Source organism: Coloeus monedula (genome assembly GCF_965178545.1).
Source record: "Coloeus monedula genome assembly, chromosome: 28".
Taxonomy (NCBI): Eukaryota; Metazoa; Chordata; class Aves; order Passeriformes; family Corvidae; genus Coloeus; species Coloeus monedula.
In genome coordinates, this window is record NC_138808.1 from 4,983,195 (window position 1) to 5,004,004 (window position 20,810).

Sequence of the window (20,810 nt, forward strand, 5' to 3'; positions counted from 1 at the left end):
CAGGGACGGATGCACTTGCCCTTCTCTCTCCACCTACTTTAATGATCATTGGTTTTTCCTCATAATTTATTTGCAGTTTTCCCGAGACAAAAACGAAATCAGAGTCATCTTTTACACTTACAAGGCTCAGAAAGAAAAGACAAAGGGTTTTTTGGGGGGAGGGGCATGGGGGGGGATATGCTGGGGAGGGGGAGACAGAAAAAGAATGAGAGAAAAGGGGAGGAAAGAGAAAAAGTTGGCAACGATCCACCAGCATTCATGGGACAGGAACAGCTCAGCTCCTCGACATACAGCATTAGCGCCCGAGGGTTGCTCCCGCGCAAAGGGCATGCAGAGAAATCATCAGAATAATTAAAAAATAATTAATATCCCTCGCCCATCCCGCCCCCTCCCCCCCAGCCAAAACCAGCCCTCAGCATGGTGGGGATGCCCTGGGGAATCACGTGGGGAGTGCCTGGAGTGGAGTGATGCCTCCCCAGGGAGGGGGGCCTTGGGGGTGACGGGGTCCCCCCGAGCGCTGGCCGTGGGAGGGGGGGGTGCAGGATGTGCTGCCAGTGCCCCTGTGCTGGGAGGGGCGCCGGCGGAGCAGCCTGTGCCCCCTAAGAGACCCATTCTCTTAGTCTAAAGTGCTTTCAATGCTGCGTCAGTGCTGGCTGGATCGTCCTGAGCCCCCCACCCTGAACCCCAACACCCCCCAGCTGCCCTCTGCCCCCTGACGTGGCACCCACCTGCCCCCTGCCAAAACCTGCCAGCACCTGGGACTGGCACCTGCGACATGCGGTGCTGGGGTAGGGATCAGCGGGATGGGGACACGGGGGTGCGACTGGTGGACCCTCCCAAAGGCACCCACCGTGTTCCCTGCGCAGCAGTGCCCAGGATCAGTCTCGGGCCCCCCAGGGGAGGCACTGGACTGGGGTGGAGGAGAGAGAGTCTGTGTGTGTCCCCCCCACCTCACTCACCCCCTGGCAGCCCCCTGTGGCTGGGACCCCCGTGGGAATTCAAAAATAAAGAGCTCTCTCTATGTACAGGGGCCGGGGCAGGACAGAGCAAAGCGGAGCCCAAAGAACAACATCCACCACCAGCGACAGCAACACGCCACGAGCACAGCCGGGAGGGGGGCTGGGACCCCCCTTCCCCCCCCAGCAGAGACGGGCCGAGGGAGGGGGCTGAGCCCCCCAGCGCCCTCGCCTGTGGCCGAGCGGCTGGGTTGGGTTTGGGGGTGTGGGTGGGTTTGGGATTGGGGTGGGTTTTCCCCATTTTTTTTTTTTTTTTTTTTCCTTTTTTTTGTCGTCTTCATCATTTTGGCTTTTTTTTTTGTCTTTTTGTTTTCTGCAAACACAGGCACTGGAGGGGGGGAGCAGGGGCCAGGGTAGGGGGGGACAGGCATGCGGACGCGTGCTTCGGGGGGCCGCAGCTCCGGCTGCCGCCTCGGCTCCCATCGCCGTCTCCGTCGGGCTGGAACCAGGACAGCCACCGCAAGCTCTGTGGGGACATCCTGGTGAGCCACAACCGGGGGACCCCGTCCCCTCGAGCCCCAAGCCCACCCTCACCTTCACTGCAGCGGGGCGACGGGGGCCCCCGAGCCGTGGAAGTGGACGTTCTGCCACTTGCCGTCGCGGCGGTGCCAGACGCGGGTCTCCTCGGACTGGCTGGTGCGGGGCCGGCCCTGCGCGTCGATGTACTGGGTGAGGCGGATGTAGGCGATGCAGGCCGCGTCCTCCCCGATGACGTGAACGTGCGGGTTCAGGATGGTCGTGTGGATCGGCTTGTTGTTCTTGGAGAGCACTGCGGGGCGGCCGAGGTCAGCGGGGCTGGCACGAGCAGGGGGATGGGGGAAGGGATGGGGACAGGGAACGCGTGAGGAATGGGCAGGGATAGGGGCAGGGATGGGGACAGTGCAAGCAGATGGATGGCTCAGCAGGGGAGGACTGGGGGCAGGCAGGCGAGGTGAGCAGGATGGGCAGGCAGTGGGCAAGACACAGGGGACAGTGAGGGAGACAGGCAGGGAGACAGGATGGATAGGGCTGGGCTGGACAGGGAGAGGATGGGCAGGGCGCAGGCAGGGCAGGCGGCACAGGCAGGTCGGGTACTCACAGTTCTCGAAGTAGAAGCGGTGGAAGTCCATCCCCTCCACCAGGTTGCCCAGTGCCTCGGGCTCAAAGGAGGTGAGCCCCGGGTCGCAGATCTTCCTGCAGGCAGTGGGTGAGAGTGGCCCTGACTGGCCCCAGCCCACCTGGCCCCACCCGGCCCCACCTGGCCCTGCCCCACTCACGCGTAGGCTTCGAAGTCCCCGTTGTTGACGGCCTCGATGAGCTGCTCCGTGATCTTGATGATCTCCTGCTTGCGGGCTGGGGGCACGTCACTGTCACCGCCACCGCCACCGCCCCAGCCCCCCGGTGACACCGTGGGGGTGGGTGGACGGGATGTTGGGATGGACATGGGACATGGAGGGGAGGCATGGGGATGGACACGGGGACTGACAGACAGACCTTGGGGGCAGAAAAACCTTGGGGACAGACAGACAGACCATGGGGATGGACCATGGGGACAAACACAGGGACCTTGGGGACAGACAGACCGACCATGAGGGCAGACAGACAGACCACAGGGACAGACACAGGGACCTTGAGGACAGACACAGAAACCATGGGGACAGACAGACACCCCTTGGGGACAGAAGGCCCTTGGGGACAGATAGGGACCGTTGTGCTCCCAGGGCCCCCACAGCTCTGCCACACCAGTATTCGCATCATCCTCTCAGCACGTCTCATTGCTAGCCCAGTGTCACCCCAGCCATGTCCTAGTGCCACCCCTAAATGTCCCAGTGCCATCCCAGTGCCCTCCCAGCATGCTCAAGCATCCCAGTGCCCACTCAGCATGTCCCAGTAGTTTCAAGTGCATCCCAGTGCTACTCCTGCAAGTTCCAGTATATCCCAGTGCCATTCTAGCACATCCCAATACAGCCAGTTCCATACCAGTGTTTCCCAGCGCCATTGCACTGTCTCAGTGCCATTCCAGTGCATCCCAGTACCCTCTCGGTTCCATGCAAGCACATCCCAATACATCCCAGTGCAATCCTAGTGCATCCCAGAGCAGCTTCAGTGCCATCTGATGCATCCCAGTGCCATCCTATTGCTTCCCACTGCATCCCAGTGCCAGTCCAGCGCATTCCAATACACCCCAGTTCCATCCTAGTGCAATCCTGCTGCATTCCAGTGACAGCCCAGTACACTCTAGTGCCATTCCAGTGCCATTCCACTACATTTCAGTCACATCCCAGAGTGTCCCAATGCCATTCCAGGGCATCCCAATACACCCCAGTTTACACCAGTACATCTCAGGGCCATGCCACTGCACTTCAGTGCAACCCCGTGCCCTTCTAGTATATTCCAGTTCGCCCCAGTTCCATCCCAGTGCATCCCAGCATCGTGCTGTTGAATTTCAGTGTGTTCCAGTATCATTCCAATGTAGCCCATCCCACTATGTCCCAATGACTCATTTCATCCTGATGCTGCCCAGTCAGCTCAGTTTCATCCCAGTGCAGCCCAGTGACACTTCAGTGCATTCTAACACAGCCCAGTTCCATCCCAGTATCTCCCAGTGCTATTCCAGAGCATACCAGTACACTCCAGTTTGCCCTGGTGCCTCCCAGTAGTATCTCACTGCATCTCTGTGCCAATCGCCTGTGTCATACCAGTGTCATACCAGTGCATCCCAATACATCCCAGTTCCATTCCAGTGCATTGCAGTACCATTCTGCTGCTTCCCAGTGCATCCCAGTACCATTCTAGTGCATTCCAGTATACCCCAGTTCTATCCAGTGCATCTCAATTAATCTTAGTACCATTCCACTGTATCCCAGTGCTCCCCAGTCCATTCTTTTGTCACCCTAACATCTCAGTGCCAATGTACTGTCTCACTGCTATTCCAGTGCATCCCAACACATCCCAGTACAGCCCAGTTCTACCCAGAACACCTCTTGGTACCATCCCACCATGTCCCAGTATCATCACAGTGCATCCCAATGTCACCCCAATGCCTTTTCAATGAATCCCAGTGCCATTCCAGTGCCATTCCAGCATGTCCCAATCTACACCATTTCCACCCAAGTGCACCCCAGTGCATCCTAGCACCATCCCAGTGCATCCCAGTACCATTCCAGTGCATCCCAGCATGCTCCCAGTGCATCCTGGTGCCATCTCAATGAATCTTAGTGTCATCCCAGCTTCAGCCTAGCACATCCCAGATGCATCCCAGTGCATGTGAACACTCTCCCAGTGCATCCCAGAAATGTCCCAGTACAACCCCGATGCGTTCTGGTGCCATCCCTGTGCTATTCCAGGGCAACCCAGTGAATCCTAGTGCTATCCCAATGCCATCCCAAATCCCATCCAGTGCATTCCAGTGCAGCCCCAGCACATCACAGTGCACCAACTGCATCTTGGTGCCATGCCAGTTCCATCCCAGTTCATCCCAGAGCAATTCCAGTGGAATCTGAGGCATCCTAGTGCCAACACAATGCATCCCAGCTCTATTCCAATGCATTCCATTCAGCACACTCCCAGTGCACCCCAGTGCCACCCCAGTGCACCCCACCACAGTCCCAGTGTATCCTAGTGTCATTCCAGTGCACCCCAATGCATCCTTGTGCCATCCCAGCTTCATCCCAATGAACTTCAGTGCTGCTCCAGTGCATCCCAGTGAACCAAACGCACTCTGGTGCTACGCCAGTGCCATCCTAGCGCCATTCCAGTGCACCCCAATGCATCTTAGTGTCATCCCAGCACATCCCAGCTGCACCCCAGTGCATTCTAGCACACTCCCAGTGCATCACAATGCATCCTAGCGCCATCCTAGTGCATTCCACAACTGTCCATCACAGTGCCATCCCAGTGCATCCTGCAGCCATCCCAGTTCATCCCAGTACCATTCCAGTGCACCCCAATGCATACCGGTGCCATCCTAGCACCACCCCAGTGCATTCCAAGACCCTCCCAGTGCATCCCAGTGCCATTCCAGTGCAACCCAATGCATCCTAGCACCACCCCAGTGCATCCCAGCTCCCTCCCAGTGCATCCCAGTGCAACCCTGCCGCCCCCTGCGCCCGTCACCTTTGGTGTCCTCGTCCTCAATGGTGGTGTTGGTGCTGTCGGAGGACTCCTGCTCGCAGGACGGCGGCGGTGGGGGGGAGACACAAACAGGGGGTCAGACCTGGCCCCGGGGGGACGGGGAGGGGGAACAAGCCCAGCCGGGGCTTGGCAGGACCCCACCGATGCTGGACGCCGCAGGGGTACCCCACTGTCACCGCGCCCCATGCGCACTCCTCATCCACGTCACCCCCCCCGCGACATGGCTGATGCTGGGGGAGGATGGAGGCGGAAAGCAGGGGCAGCGGTACCTTGGCGCCGTCCGCGGGGTTATGAATGACAGTAGTTTGAGGCTCCTACGGGAGAAGGGAGAGAGACAGAGGCGGGGGTGGGGGGAAGCGAGAGCCCGGAGGGGACAACGAGGGGGGACGACGAAGTGAGCAGCACATGGACAGGGGCAAGGAGAGACCCAGACCGGATTTGGGAAGGGCAGAAGGGGGAGAGAAGCAGAGAGTCATTAGTCCAGCGAAGCCAAATGGTTTAATTCACAGACATGGAGGGGGAAGAAAGGAGGGAAAGGGGTGGGCAGAGCCGGGGGAGAGACGCAGTGAGGCCAAAAGGATGGGCTGGGCGGGGGGCAGCTCCGTGCCCGTGTCTTGCATCCCGGTGCCCAGGGGCTCCACTCACCATGCATCTGAGCATCCTTGTGCCTGAATCCCAACCATCCTCCTGCCTCCATCCCGAGCACTGCCCATATCCTTGCACATCCCCCAGCCCATCCATGTGCCTGCATCCCAACTGTCCCACTGCCTGCATCCCAAGCATCCCTTGTCTTGCATCCTGACCGTCCCTGTGCCCAGATCCTGACCATCCTGGTGCCCACATCCCGAGCACCCCTCATCCACAGCTTCCCGCTGCCGGCATCCCACCCTCACTGTACAGGGTGAGCACCCCTTTTTTCTCCATATCCTGCACTCAGTGACCAGCCAGGCACACCTTCATCAGTGCACAGCACTCTGGGCATCACCCTGCCTGTATCCTGCCCTCATGGTACCTCGTCCCTGCCCTTCTGCTGCACCCCCTGTGCCATAAAGGTCACAACGGTCACCCCTGTACCCACATCTGCACCTACCGTGCTGTTGGCATTGCCAGAACACCCCCAAATCCTGCACCTGCTGTTTCAGATGACCACGCCTTTACCTGTGTCCTGCACTCCCTGTGCCAGCTGGGCAGTCCTGTGTCTGGATCTTGCACTTACTTCACCTGCAGGGTCACAGTCAGCACCCCCATCCTTGTGACCCTGCACCTGCCTTGCCATTGGCATTGCAGGGTGTCCCTGTCTCCCAACCCCGCACCCACCTCGCCATCTGTGTCACCAGGATCCTCCTGTCTGTTGCTTGTCCCCATTACGGGGCATCTATGCCCATACTCTGTGCACCCACCTTGTTCCCATGGTGGGGCACCCCCATATCCATGTTCCTGTACCCACCTCGGTCCCCATGTCACAGGACATCCTCATGCCCGTATCTTGCACCCACCTTGCTGTCCCCATGGCAGGAACATCTCTGTGTCTGTGTCCTGCACCTACCTTATCCCCATAGCGGGACACCTGCATGACCGTGTCCTGCACCCATGTCACTGTCCCCATGGCTGAGGGAGACGTGGGGCTGTCCACGTGCTTGCACCCTTCACCCACCTTGTCTGTCCAGCAGAGTCACCCTGCGCCCATGTCCTGCACACCCCTTTCCATCCTTGGGACACCCCCCTCCCCAGCAACCCCAGGAAGAGCCGGTCAGGGGGCGCGCATGGTGATGGATAGGATGGGCTGGTGGGATGGATCCAGTGGGATGGGGGATCTGGGGGGTGCAGGGTACGGAGCACCTACCAGAGCGGTGGGCGGGAGGGTCCCCTTGGGGCTGGTGACGCCGGCACTGCCTTTGGTGCTGTTGGTCTGGGGCTGGAGGGGAGAGATGGAAGGGGCTCAGTGGCATGGTGGGGGCAGCAGCCCACCCCGGCCCCCCCCGGCCCCGCTGGCCCCTCACCTTCACACCGTCCGCCTTCTTGTTCAGTAAGCTCTTAGCTGCTGCGGGGGGAGACAGTGTCAGTGCTCCTCCCCAGCACAAGGGACACTGTGTGTCCCTCCAAACCCGGACCCTTCCCGGCCACCCAACCTGACCCCACCCTGGGTGCTGGCAGCACCTGCCTCCCCAGTGTTGGGAACACACGAAGAAGGTAGTGTCCCCATCCTGGGGGAGGTCCCCATTTTGGAGGGGTGGTCCCCATGCGGGGAGGGGTGTCCCCATTCTAAGGGGGGGTCTCCATTTTGAGGGGTGTCCCCATGCTGGGAGGAGTGTCCCCATCCTGGGGGTGTTCCCTTACTAGGGGGAGCCCCCATGGAGGGTGGGGTGTCCCCATCCTAGGGAATCCCCATTTTGGGGGGGGTTCTCCATGCTGGGAGGGCTGTCCCCAACCTGGAGGGGTCCCCACCCTCAGGAAGGTCCCCATCCTGGGGGAAGAGAGTGTCCCCACCCAGGGAGGGGTTTCCCCAACCTTGTGGGGCCATCCCCATCCTGGTGGGTGTCCCCATCCTAGTGGGAGATTCCCAAACTCAGGGGGGGTCCCCAACCTGGGGGGGCTGTCCCCATCCTGGGAGGGATGTCCTCAACCTGTGGAGATCCCCATCCAAGCAGGGTGTCCCCATTCTGGAGGGGGGGGGGTCCCCAAACTCAGTGGGTTCTCATACTGGGGGAAGGAGGTGCCCCCAACCTGAGGGGGGGGTCCCCATCCTGATGGCCCCCATGGTGGGGGGCAGGGCTGGCTTACCTTGGAGAAATGCAGAGAGGAAAGCGAGAGAGAGGAGTGGGGAGGGGGGCAAGAGAGAAACGGGGGGGGGGGGGAAGGAGGAAAAGGGGGAAAACATAAAAAAGAACATAAAAAAGATGAGTTGAGTACGGGGGGTGGGGACAGCCGCCTGTGCCCCCCCCGTCTCCTTGAAGGGGGACAAGGACGGGCACGGGTTGAGCATCTGTCACTGCTACCACGATCTCTGGCCAGTGGGGGAACAGGGAGTGATGGGGACATGGTTGAGGGGGTGTGGAGGGCGGGAGGGGGGGGTGTCACCTCGAGCATCCTCATCATTCCTCCACACTCAGGGACCCCTCCCCCGGCTGGTGTCACATGTTGAGGGGGGATGTGCGGCGACAAGTCCAGTGACAGCAGGGTGGCACTCATCAGCACCAAAGAAGGGGGCAGGCAGATGCAGGGAGGGGGGGATGACCCACACATCCCTCCCCCGTGGACCTATGTCTCCTCAGGGGTCCCTAGCAGGGTGTCCCCAAGGGTCCCGGTCCCTCCTCTGAAAGCAGGCGGGTGTTGAGAGGTGGGGGTTTAAACCAGAGCCAAATTGGGGGTCGGGAGAGGGGGACCCCTGGCAGGGGGGCCAGCGGTAGCCCTTGGTGTGGGGATGGTTTAAGACCCGCCGAGTGTTTCGCGGCGTCACAAACACCGGCTGCAGCTCTCAGAAGCTGGGGGGAGGCACATGCTGGGGGGGCGGGGCACATGCCGGGGGGAGACACATGCGACGGGGGGCACATGCGGGGTAGGGACGCAGGGGGGGCACGGGGGGACACAGGACATGCAGCCCGTTTGCCCCCAATCCATGCACCGCTGTGCCCCCCCTGTGTGCAGGAGGGGGGCAACGCCGTGCGGGGGGAGCAGTGGGGGGCCACACCCTAAAATCATCCCCCCACCCCCAGCTCCCCATTGTTGACCCAGATGTGGACCCTGGGGGTGCCACCAGGGTGACCCCCTCCAGGAACCACCGGCCCAGGGTCAAGCACTCAGCAGCCCCGCCTTGGGGGTGGGGGCTGGTGCAGAGACCCCTCCCCCGGGCCAGTGCTGGGATGGCAGCAGGGGGACGGCGGCGTCTCTCGGTGCCAGTGGGGAGGGGCAGAGGCTGGGGGGGGCAGTGCCGGGGGCCATGCATGCGCTCCGATTTCCGAGGAGGGCACCCGAAACCCGTTGGGGAGGTGGGAGGCAGGAAAGAGGATGGTTGGGAGAAGAGGGTGACATGGGGATGAAGGATCTGGGGACACACAGAGACCAAGCGGGGCCGGGGGGGCCGGGGGGGCCCTTTGCGGACGCGTCTACCTTGTTCCACCAGCCCCAGGGGGGCCCCGGCAGCGGCCGCCGACATGGTGGGAGGAGCGGTGGTCTGTCTGCCCACTGCGGGCCGCGAGAGAGAGAGAGAGGGAGCAGAGCTCCTGTTAGGGGGGGCGGGGAGGGGCTGCAGCCGGGACCCCACCTTCCCCCCCCCCCCCAGCACGAACTCTTGGGGTGCCCATCACCCTGGCCTCAGGCCTGGGGTGGCTGGTGCTGTTCCATCCCCCTCCCCGTGTCGCCCCCCCACCAGCCACCGGAGTGGGGGGGGACACACGGGGACCGGGCACTACCTGCTGCTGTGTGCGTGGGACGGGGGGGCCGGGTCCTGCCCCCACCTTGGCTACCACATGCCCCGTCCTCACCGATGGGGAAAAAATGGTGGGGGGTTAAGGAAGGGAGGGGAAAAAGAGAGAAAGACAGCGATAGAGAGAGGGGGGCACCGGCCCGGGGGGGGAGCTATGGAGGGGGGCTGCGGCCCCCAGCCCCCCGGCCAGTGGGAGCCCCCCCTTACCTGAGAAGTTCCTGGTGGCCAACATGGTGGTGAGGATGGCACCCTGCGGGGAGGGGCAGGGTGAGCTGGGGAGAGGGTGCGGGGTGGGACGGGCGGGATGGGGCCCTGGGAGCGCGGGAAGTAATGGGGGTGGGTGAGAAGGAGGGGGAGAACTGGGATGATGGGATGGGAGGGGGTACAGGATGGGGCCCATGGGACTGGGAACTGGGAGAGGGGATGCAGGATGAGGGGGCAGGATGCAGCCATGGGACCAGGCAGTGGGATAGAGGGTGCAGGTTGTGGGATGCAGCTGGACGGGGACAGGCTGGAGCCATGGCACGGGGCAGGATACTGGGCAGGGACAGGACGGGACCATACTGCACTGTGTGTCACCAGGATGGGACCAAAGCCCACAGCAGAGCACCGGGCACACCAGAGTGGGACCGCAACACCCACTGGGAAGGGCACAGGAAGGCCCTGGTGGGTGCCAGGGTGGGAATGTGCCACCGGCTGCTGCCAGAGTGGGCAGGGCAGGGGTCCCACAGCAGGCAGGGGAATGTCCCACAGTGGGCAGGGCAGGGGTCCCACAGTGGACAGAGGAACGTCCCACAGCAGGCAGGACAAGGGTCCCACAGCGGGTAGGGGAGGGTCCCACAGGAGAGCCCCATGGACAGGCAGGGTGCTGCTGGAAGGATAAGCACCGTCCCCAGCCCACGCCTCCCCCACCCCTCACCTTGAGCTTCCTCCGGGCATTGAACTTTTTCAAGCACTCCACTGTCTCCTGCCTGTGCATCATGGAGGCCACGGTAGAACGTTGCTGTGGGGGACAGTGGGGTCAGCACCAGGTGCTAGTGGTCACTGAACTGGGGTGACACGCACTGGGGGGACACACAGCACTTACGCAGACCCACGGGTGCTTGAGGGCCTCGTGGGCTGTGATGCGCTTGGCAGGGTTGATGGTCAGCATCTGATTGATGAGGTTTTTCGCTTCGGGGGTGACCGTGTCCCACTCAGGTGAAGGGAACTGGGGGGGGTACAGGGACACGGGGGTGACAGCTGTGGAGGGGCAGCCCCATGGCACCTGTGTCACTCCACATCCTGACACATCCCCAGCCAGCCACCAAAGACATGGCCCAAAGCCACCCCCGGGCTCTGCCTGCTGAAGATCAGCTGTAGGGTCCCTCAGTAGGTTCCACAATTAACGGGCCAGCTGCTGCAGGGCATGGGCTCATGGCACCGGGGACTTACATCGTAGGCCCCGGCCTTGATTTGTTGGTAGAGTTTGTGCTGGTCCTCGTCCCAGAACGGCGGGTAGCCCACCAGCAGGATGTACAGGATGACCCCTGAGCCAGGGAGAGCGGGGTTAGGGGAGTGCAGGGACCCCAGACCACCCCAGGCTCCCTCTGGCCCTGCTGTGTCCCCATGACAAAGCAGTTATTCCCAATATGGCCTGTCCCTGTGCTGCCAGGATGGCAGGGACAGGGGACAGCATGGCACTGCCGGGGCACATGGCACAGGATGGCCCCAGGATGAAGTCAGGGCTGGAACAGGAACTGGGGTGGGACCAGCATAGAAATGGGATGGGAAAGAGGGTGAGACTAGGATGGGAATGGGATAAGACTAAAATGGAGCCAGGAAAGTGCCAGAATGAGAGTGGGATAGGATCAGAATGGGACCAGGCAGGGATGGAACAGGGATTAGGATGGGATTGGGCAGGCATCGGGCAGGGACTGGGCAGGGATCAGGGCAGGGATTGGGGTAGGGATGGGGCAGGGATGAGGCAGGGTTCAGGACTGGGACCAGGTCTGGGTTCGGAATGGGGGCAGAGAAGGGGCAGGGACCAGGCAAGGACTGGGCAGGGACTGGCTCTTACCACACGCCCAGATGTCCACGGGTTTGCCATAGGCCTCTTTGCGCAGGACCTCAGGGGACAGGTAGCCGGGTGTGCCCGCAAATCCTGGGACAGGGACAGAGAGATGGGTGAGGAGAGGCAGGTGAGCCACAACGGGAGGGGACAAGGACAGGACACAGGACTGGGACATGGGCATGGGGGAGGGATGTGCTGGGCAGGGATGGACATGGTGGGCACAGAGGCATGGACATGGTGGGTATGGGACAGGGCTGTGCTGGGCACAGGGCAGATGCAGTAGGAACAGAGCACTCACCGAACCAGGCCTGCTGATCCCCCTGCACCTCGATGGCGAGGCCGAAGTCCGCCAGCTTCACCGCCGCCCCTTTGCACTTGCTGGCCAGGAGCAGGTTCTCCGGCTGTGTGGTCCCCAGGCACAGGGAGCACCAGGCACGGACAGCACCAGGCACAGACATGGGTGGGGAGAGAGAAGGGACGGGGCAAGTAGGGGAGGGACTTTACTGCTGCCATCGACTGGGTGCTGCCCGTCAGCCGGCTCTGCACCGTGGGGCTGTGGCCATGGCCGCCCTCTGCCAATGGCCCAGGGTGCCGGATGGCGCAGCCCCATGGCCAGCTCAGGGTCATCCCATGTCTCACTAGCCTCATCCCAGCATCCCCCCCCATCCCCCTGTATCCCACCATCCCTCCGTGTCCCACCCATCACCCCCTTGTGTCCTGCCGTGACCCACCCCCAGCCAAGCTCCAGCTGCTCCCACCCCCATCCCCCCATCCCAGCCAGTTCACACTCTCCCTGGGGCAATGGCAACTGGGGGGGTTGCAGTGAGACCCCCCACCAGTGCAGAACCGTGACACAACTGGGGGACCTGTGTGCATCCCCAGAAAAGGGAGGTGAAAGCTGGGAGTGCTCAGAGCTGAGGGGATCCCCTAAGCCCAGCAAGACCTCAGTGACCCCCCCAGAACGCACTGGGCAAGGGCCATACCCAGGCTGTAGGGACCCCAAGGGCTGGGCAGGGGGAGAGGGGCAGAGGGACAGACGGGGGCTGGGGGGACACACTTACCTTGAGGTCCCTGTGGACCACCCCCATCTGGTGACAGTGCAGGACAGCCTCCAAGATCTGCTGGATGCAGTGGCTGCGTGCAAATGGGAGGGGGGTCAGAGGTACGCTGCTCCCCCACCTCCCACACCCCCTGTACCCCACAACCTGTACCTCCAAACCAGCCCCCCTGCCCCTCTGCTGGGGCCCCACTGCACCCTGGGGGGAACTGACAAAAACAAGTGGTGACCTTGGATTTGTGGGTGCTGTGCATGGCAACCCCTATGTACCCCTGCCAGGGGGGTCATCCCGGAGGTGTCACCCCTGGGGGGACTCCTGGGGGATCACCACCTGGGGGGGTCACCCAGAGGGGTTACCCCTGGGGAGAGTCCCACCTGGGGTGGGTCACTGCCGGGGGGACACCTATGGGGATGTCAGTGCCTGAGGCGGGGTCAGCCCTGAGGTTGTCACTCCTTCCTGGGGGGCATCACCCCTGGGGGGGTATCACTGTCTGGGGGTCATCCCTCGGGCGTCACCCCTGGGGCATCATCCCAGGGTTGTCACTCCAAAGGAGTTACTGACGAGGGGTCACCCCTGTGGGATCATCCCTTGGGGGGTCACTGCCGGGGGTTTATCCTGGAGGAGATGGTCACTGGGTGGGGGTTCATCCCTGGGGAGATCACTGGCTGGGGGTCACCCCTCAGTGGCCACCAGGTGAGCTCCAACCTTGGCATAGAGCTGTGGGGGTCATCCCAGTGGTGCTTTTGTACCCACCCCCTGTCCCCCGTGGGGGCCCCCCATCCCTGCTGCCGCCCGGATGCTGGGATCCCCCAGACAGGACTCATGGGGGAAGGGGGGGAACAGGGGATGGGGGGGTGGGGCGGATGGAGACGAGACAAGAAAGAAAGAGGGAAGGAGCGAGGGGATGAGAGCCTGAAATGGGGGTGAAGGGGGGCCCCGCCTAGCTGGGGGAGCAGGGGCGCTGGGGGGACAACCTCCCTGTGGGGGTGGGGGGGGCAAAAAAAGGGGCATCAGGGAGAAAAAAGATTGAGGAGAAAGCCCCGCAGCAGGGTCCTGACGAGCGGAGCGGGGGGCCGGGAGTGGGGGCTGCGGCGGGTGGGGGCAGCGAGGGGGAAGCAGCCCCCCCGGCCCCCCCCAGATACTGACCTGCGGCTCCCTCTGCTCAGGGGCAAAGTGATGGGTGGGAGGAACGCGGGCAAAGAGCTCATGGACACAGTGACTGCAAAACAGAACGGGGGGCGGGGGCGGGGGGCCAGGATGGAGGGTTAGGGGTGGGAGAGGGGTCAGGATAGGGGGGCAGGATAGGGCAAAGGGTGTGGGAGGGGGCGGGATGGGGTGAAGGGGTGAAGGGGTGCAGGATGGAAGGGTAGGGGGTGGGAGATGGGGGCAGGATGAGGTAAAGGGGGTGGGAGTGGGGGGGGCAGGTTGGCAGGGTAGGATGAGGTAAAGGGGTGGCAGGCAAGAAGTGGGGGTCAGGGTGTGGGGACAGGATGGGGGTAAAGGGGTGGGAGAAAGTGACAGGAAAGGGGGATGGGAGGATATGGGAGCAGTTCAGGGGCAAGGATGGGTGTAGGAGGCAAAACAGAGGGCGAAGGGTGCTGGGGGGGGCAGCGAGCAGAGGGCAGCAGTGGGACGGACAGACACACAGATGGACACACGGACACGCACAGAGCCCGAGCAACGTGTGATGGGAGACGAGAGGGACAGAGGGATGGGGGGAATGGATGGAGGAGGTGAGGGGCACGAGTGGGACAGGGACGGGGGCAGGGGTGGAGATGGGGGGAACGAGAGAGGGGGAGAAACAATGTTGTGAAAGCCCAGAGACCACGGGGAGGGGCACACAGCGGCACACAGGGCACTGGGGGCTGGGGACGGCATGGGGGGGGCCCTGAGGGCCCCCCACTTGCCACCAGCCCCCCAGCACAGGTCATGACAGTGTCAGGACTCAGCGGCAGAGGGGGGAGCATGGGGTCAGAAGTGGAACATGGGGGGGCCCCACCCGGGGGCCCCACCCCACCCAGCAGCGGGATGGAGCCAGTGGAGGGGTTACAATAACGTGGGGGCCGAGGGGGTGTACCCCCCCTCCCCCTGCGTGCCCCCCTGCCTGCCTCGCTGGAGCTGCCCCATCCTTGCAGGCCTCCCAAGGCACAGGGCACGGGTGGCTGGGGGTGTCCAGGGCTTTGGGGGGTGTGTGGGGGGTGAAGGCTCACCTGGCATCAGCCTCACTGTAGTACTCCCGCGCCACGATGTCCTCAAAGAGCTCACCACCCGTCACCCTGAAACACAGCCAGGCACCACATCACCTTGAGACCCCTGGGAGCCCCCAGGATCCCCTGAGCCCCTCCTGAAGCTTTGGGAGCCTCCTGCCACACTCACAGGTCAAAGACGAGGTAATGGAATCCCTCCTCGGAGATGCTGTCGTGGAGCCGCACTGTGGGGACCAGATGGGGACAGGGACAGGCTCAGTCTCAGCCCCCAAGTACTCCCTGCCTGGCTCCCCCAGCCACTACATGTGGCACCCATGGGTGTCTGTGTCACATGCAGCCCACACACCCACACCCAGTGTCCCAAAGGTGGCACCCAGAGGGACCCCAGGGTGGGACCCCATATGTCACCAGGGTGACACCCACCATGTCCCCTATGGGGGCACCCAGTGTGTCCCTAAGGTAGCCTTCAGCAGGACCCCACACATCCCCAGAGGGACACCCAGCATATCGCCAGGGTGTCATTCAAGGTGTCCCTGGGTGGCCCCAAGTAGGGGTGAGACCCCCCCAGGTGTCCCCAGTCACTCACCGATGTTGGAGTGCTTGAGCAGCCGGCAGATACGCGCCTCACGCTCCAGCTTCTGGTGGTCTGGGGGGGCAGTGGTCAGGGGGGCACCTGACCTGCCCCCTCCACCCCCGCCCCGTCACCTGCCCCCAGCCCAACCCCAGCAAGAGGAGCTGTAGATGCCAATGTGGGAGTGCATGTGGCTCTGTGGGGTGTGCAGGTATGCACAGGGGGCAGGGGTGGGGGTTGTACCTGTGGGTGTACATGTGTGCAAAGGTTTGCATGTATGCGCACACGGGTTGGGCATGCACATGCACGCAGGTGTACACACACTGCGCAGGTGTGCACAGGTGTGCATGTTCACATGTGTGCTCATGTGTGAGGCTGTGCATGCATGTACACACAGAGGGAGGGGTGTGCCAGCACCTGTGGCTGTACCTGTGTGGATATACAGGTATGTGGGTGTGCAGCTGTGATGGGTGTGCGGGAGTATCCGTGTCCTGCAGCTGTGCACACACGTGGGTGTGCTTGTCTGTGGCTGTACCTGTGTGCACCTGTGTGTGCAGCCAACAGCTCTGTGGTTGTACTTGTGTGCACAGGTGTACACGTGTGCCTGCCTGTACCCATGTGTCTCACTGTACCTGTGTTTGTGTGTGGAGTGTGCAGTTGTACCCCTGTGCGTGGTGGTTCCTGCGTGTGCAGGTGTGTGCAGGTGTGCACATCTGTACCGCTGTGCCTGTGTGCGACTGTACACGTGTGTGCCTGCAGCACCCACTGTATGAGTGCACATGTGCACCTGCGTGTGCAGCTGCACCCCTGCATGTGTCTGCAAACAAGAGCACACAGACGCGTGCACAGGTGTGTGCACCTGCTCACACACCTCTCTACACACGTGTGTGTGTACACACACAATTCACACACAGCTTGCACACATACAAGTGTGTGCACTGCTCCACTCACTGCTCACACCTGTGCACACAGCTATGGCTACAGACACACACGTGTGTGCACACAGAACACACACCCCCTCCCCATGCCACTCATCCAGGTGCACATCCTAAACATCTACCCCCCCCACACACACACTGTCACACGTCCCACACCTGCAAACACCTGCAAACACCTGCACACCCCCACTGCTGAGCTGGGAGCACACCCCACCCCACAGGCACCCACTGCTCGCAGGTGTGCACACACAGCAGTGCCCACCCTTATGTGCAAGCACACACACACGCACACACTGTTGACACGTGCACACCCGCAGCCCTGCTGACACACACTCTGCTCACACCTGGGTGAACACCAAGCACACACACACACACACACCTCTGCATGCACACTTAGGCACCCCCCTGCTCACAAGTGTGTGCACACACACACCATGAACACACATATGGGCAAGCACACTGAGGTACCCCCACTGTTCATGTGTGCACACACCCACCATCACACACACCCCCATGTTCACATTGCACACACCTGTGCACACACAGAGCTCACACCTGTGTGTGCACACCCTTCTCCCCTGCCATCTGCTCACACCTGCATACCTGCAGGACACCCCTCAGGGACAGATGAAGTTCTGATGGGCCCCGGGGGAGGCAGCAGGGGGGATAATGGGGATGGGCCAGGCCAGACCCCACCCCCTGGAGCATTCACCCCCCCCCTCCACCAGCACCCGGTGTCACCAGCACCACTGGGGTCACAGCTGTCACAGGTGTCATGGGCACCACAGGTATCATGGCTGTCATGGGCACCAGGGGTATCACAGGTGTCACAGGTGCCACAGGCACCAGGGGTTATCACAGGTACCAGGGGTGTCTGGGGAGTGGCCCCCTCGGGTGCCAGAGGGGTCTTGGGGAGTCCCAGGGTTCCCAGGGGTCCTACCTCTGGCTGAGAGCTTTTTGGTGTTGATGATCTTGGCAGCGTACTCATGGCCAGTGCAGAGCTTGACACAGCGCCGGACCACCGAGAAAGCCCCCCTGGGGAGGGACAGGCTCAGCACGCCCCAAAGCACCTTGGGGGGCAAGTGGGGGGTGGCTCCCACCCGTGACTCAGCACCCGAGGCCAGGGGGCTGCACCCACAGTGACTCAGCACCAGGGGGGTGAACCCCGACACGGGGATGGGGAGGGAGGGCCCTGACACACTGGGCCCCTGCCATGGGTGCGCTGGGGAGGCACCAGGGGGTGGTTGGGGGGAAGAGGCTGGAGGGGGGGCTCAGTGCCACGCATCATCAGAGGGGGGGGTCGCAGGAAGGATCCAGCACCGGCAGCTCGTTGCCATGGGAACAGTGGGTGGCCCGGATGGCAGCAGTGGCCATGGTGGTGGCGGTGATGGTGATGGTGGTAGTGGCGGTGACAGTGGTGACAGTGCTGACAATGGGCACAGGACCCAGCTGTGAGTATAGGGAGCTGGCAGCCACCAACACCCCAGGGACAGGGACAGAGATGAGAAAAGCATGGTTGTACCCATGCCAGGCAGAAGCACCTGCAGCCCCTTCAAGTGCCATCAGCACCTGTCCCCCTTCCAGGACCCACATCCCTGCACATCCCCTGCCTGTCCCTTGCTCGACAGGCCCCTCCCTCGTGGGGGGGTCAAGGCAGCGTCAGGGCACACAGAGGGGATCCCCATAACAGGCTGGGAACATGGCTGAGACCAGCACCCCAGTCCTGCCATGGAGAGGGTGCCCCTGGGACGGGCTCAGGGCCTGCCTGTCCCGTGCCACCACCCATGTCCCCATGTCCTCAGGCACCAAGGGCCCCATGTTGGCCAGAATAGTGGGGACCCTCTCACCACCAGGGGAAAAGTGGGGGTTCCCAAGGCCTGGCACCCCTGACCCCTCCCTTCCCCATTTGGCCCCCAGGACAGGGGACATGGTGGGTGCCAGCCCCTAGCCATGCCTCAGTTTCCCCCTGGCCAGAGCAATGTCCCCCCCATTCTGGTGAGGGGGGGGACACATGTGCGATGGCTGGCGGGCTACACTGAGAGGTGGGAGGGGGGAAACAGGACCACGTTGCCATGGCAACCAGGATGGGCTGGATTTTGGGCAGACCGAAGGAACAGCCCCCGACTGGCACCATGTTCCCCCTACTGGTACCCCCAAAGGGACCACAGCCACCCCTGCAAAACGTTCCCCCGATCTAGGGAGGTGGTGGTGCAACCCCCCTCACAAAAGCGGACCCCCTCCCCCCTCCCCTCATTTTACTCCCCCCCAATCGCTGCCCGTGGATGGGGGGAGGGAACTGCAACTCCCATGGCCTTGAGGGCAAATGAACCCCCCCCAGAAACAGCTCCTCTTCAGCTCCCCACAACACCCACCCCCCCCGGGGGGGGTCATGATGTGGGGGGTGCAGCCGGGGGGCTTGGAAGGATCCAGGGGGGCAGAGGGGACCTGGGAGTCTTTAAGGCCCGGGGGGTCCAGCAGGGCTGGAATCTATAAGGACCCGAAGGGGAAGTGGATTTGGGGAGTTATGTAAGGCCTAAAAGGGTCTAATAGGGGAGGGGGGGAGGGTGGTTTAAAAGGACCAGAGGGGATAGGGATGGGGGGGGGGGGGGCAGAGGGATGGGAAAAGCCATCAGGGTGAGGGGCAAGGGGGTCCTGAAAGGGGAGGAGGTCTAAAAGGAGCAGGTGCCTATAAATACTCAGGGATGGTCTGAGGAATGGGGGGTGTCTATTAGGGGGGCTGTAAGGACAAGGGAGGGGAGGGTCTATCAGGACTGGGATGGGGGTGGAGGGTTTGGGAGGGCTGCAGGGACCAGGGGGGCTATAAGGGCTAGACGGGGTAGGGGTTTGTAGGAGCTTTGGGGGAGGGTCTGGAGGGATGGGGATCTATACAGACCGGGGAATGTGGAGGGGGGGCTATAAGGATGGAGGAGTCTGTGAGGATGAGGGGGTCTGTAAGAATGGGGGTTCTATTGGAGCAAGGGGGCTTTAAGGACTGAGAGGGTCTGCAGGAGCCAGGGGCAGGATTAGGAGTGCTGGGGCATCTGTGAAGATTGGGGGAGTTAAGGAAGAATTGGGGGGGTCTGTAAGGATGGAGTGTCCATAGGGTCAAGGGCAGCTATTAAGGACTGAATGGGGGGTCTCTAGGGACAGGTGACTGGGGACTGCAGGGGATCTGGAGGGATGGAGGAGGGGTCTGGGGTGACCAGGGCTGCGGGGATGAGGACACATCAGGGGAGTCTGTGAAGATGAGGGTCCGTAAGGATGGGGGAACCTTGGGGAACAGGGGGGCTGCAGGGACTAGGGGGAGCTATGGGGAGGGGGGGCCCGGAGGGCTGGAAGGCCCCAGGAGGGGGGCGGTATAAGGGGTGGGGGCCAGTGGGGGGGCAGGGCCAATACCGGGGGGAGGGCAGTCCGGGGGGGGGGGGAGGGGGGGGCTGGGCAGGGCTGGTCCCGGGGGGGGTGGGCTGGGGGGGGGCCGGTCCCGGGGGGGGCGGGGGGGGCGAGTCCCGGGTGTCCCATCCCAGGGGGGGAGGGGGGGGGGGGATGCGTCACGTCTGCACCGAGCGGCTTCCCCGAGCCCCGGGCAGCGCCCCCCGCCCCCGCCGCGCCCCGGGGCCGGGGCCGGGGCCGGTGCCGCCGCCCTTACTTGCCGATCTCCTCGTAGAGCTGGTACTCGTCGGTGAAACGGGTGCAGGGCACGGTGGTGGCCATGCTGCCGCCGCGCCGCGCCGCAATGAGCCGCCCCGGCACCGGCTCCGCTCGGCTCCGGCTCCGCCCGGCGCGGGGGGGCGGGGGGAGGCGCCGGGCCGGGGGAGGCTCCAGCCCGGGACAGCCCCCGCCGCCCCCCCCGCCCGGGATCCCCCCCAACCCCCTCCCCGGGACACCCCCCACCTCGGACCTGCCCCCGCACGCCGGGGGGATCCCCGTTGTCTCCACAAGGGCCCCATAACCAGATCCCCCCAACCCCGGGACCCCTTTATCCCAAATTACCCCCGGGAGTGGGGGACCAAGCCCCCACCCCTAAAGGCCCTATATCCAGACGCCCCTTCCCGGGATTCCCCCCCTAAATAGCTCTGTGTCCAGACTCCCTCTGAGGGATTCCCCCGAGGACCCCAAATCCAGACTCACATCTACACCCCTTGCAAAAGGACCCCACATCCAGACCCCTCCCAAGAATCTCACAACCTCCCCCAAAGGACCCCAAACCTGCACCCCCTCCGGATCCCACGTTCTCCCCCGACAAAGCCCCAATATCCAGATAACCCGTTCAAAGATCCCACATCCATGCCCCGCATTCCCCCGCCTCGGGGACTTCCCCCCTACTCCCCCCAATACTGAACTCTCTCCTCCAGCACCGATGTCACCCCAAACAACCCTTCCAGGCTCCAACCCCTCCCTAAGCAAAACGCCCGGGAGAGGCCGGGGGGGGGG

The 20,810-nt window shown here is 63.0% G+C and overlaps 1 protein-coding gene across 1 annotated transcript; it reads right to left on the reverse strand.

Annotated features, from left to right (window-relative positions):
* Positions 1-1,373: 1,373 nt before the first annotated feature.
* CAMK2B (calcium/calmodulin dependent protein kinase II beta) lies at positions 1,374-20,090 on the reverse strand (the record flags this gene model as incomplete). Its single annotated transcript, XM_082298341.1, has 21 exons — positions 1,374-1,482; positions 1,551-1,785; positions 2,095-2,189; positions 2,273-2,348; positions 5,112-5,160; positions 5,399-5,443; positions 6,973-7,044; positions 7,130-7,170; positions 9,237-9,311; positions 9,760-9,802; positions 10,472-10,555; positions 10,640-10,762; positions 10,987-11,081; positions 11,612-11,695; positions 11,904-12,006; positions 12,667-12,739; positions 14,874-14,939; positions 15,040-15,094; positions 15,457-15,516; positions 17,320-17,414; positions 20,026-20,090. 20 exons carry the CDS (start codon positions 20,088-20,090, stop codon positions 1,553-1,555), a joined length of 1,632 nt encoding a protein of 543 aa, XP_082154467.1. The 3' UTR covers positions 1,374-1,482; positions 1,551-1,552.
* Positions 20,091-20,810: the final 720 nt, after the last annotated feature.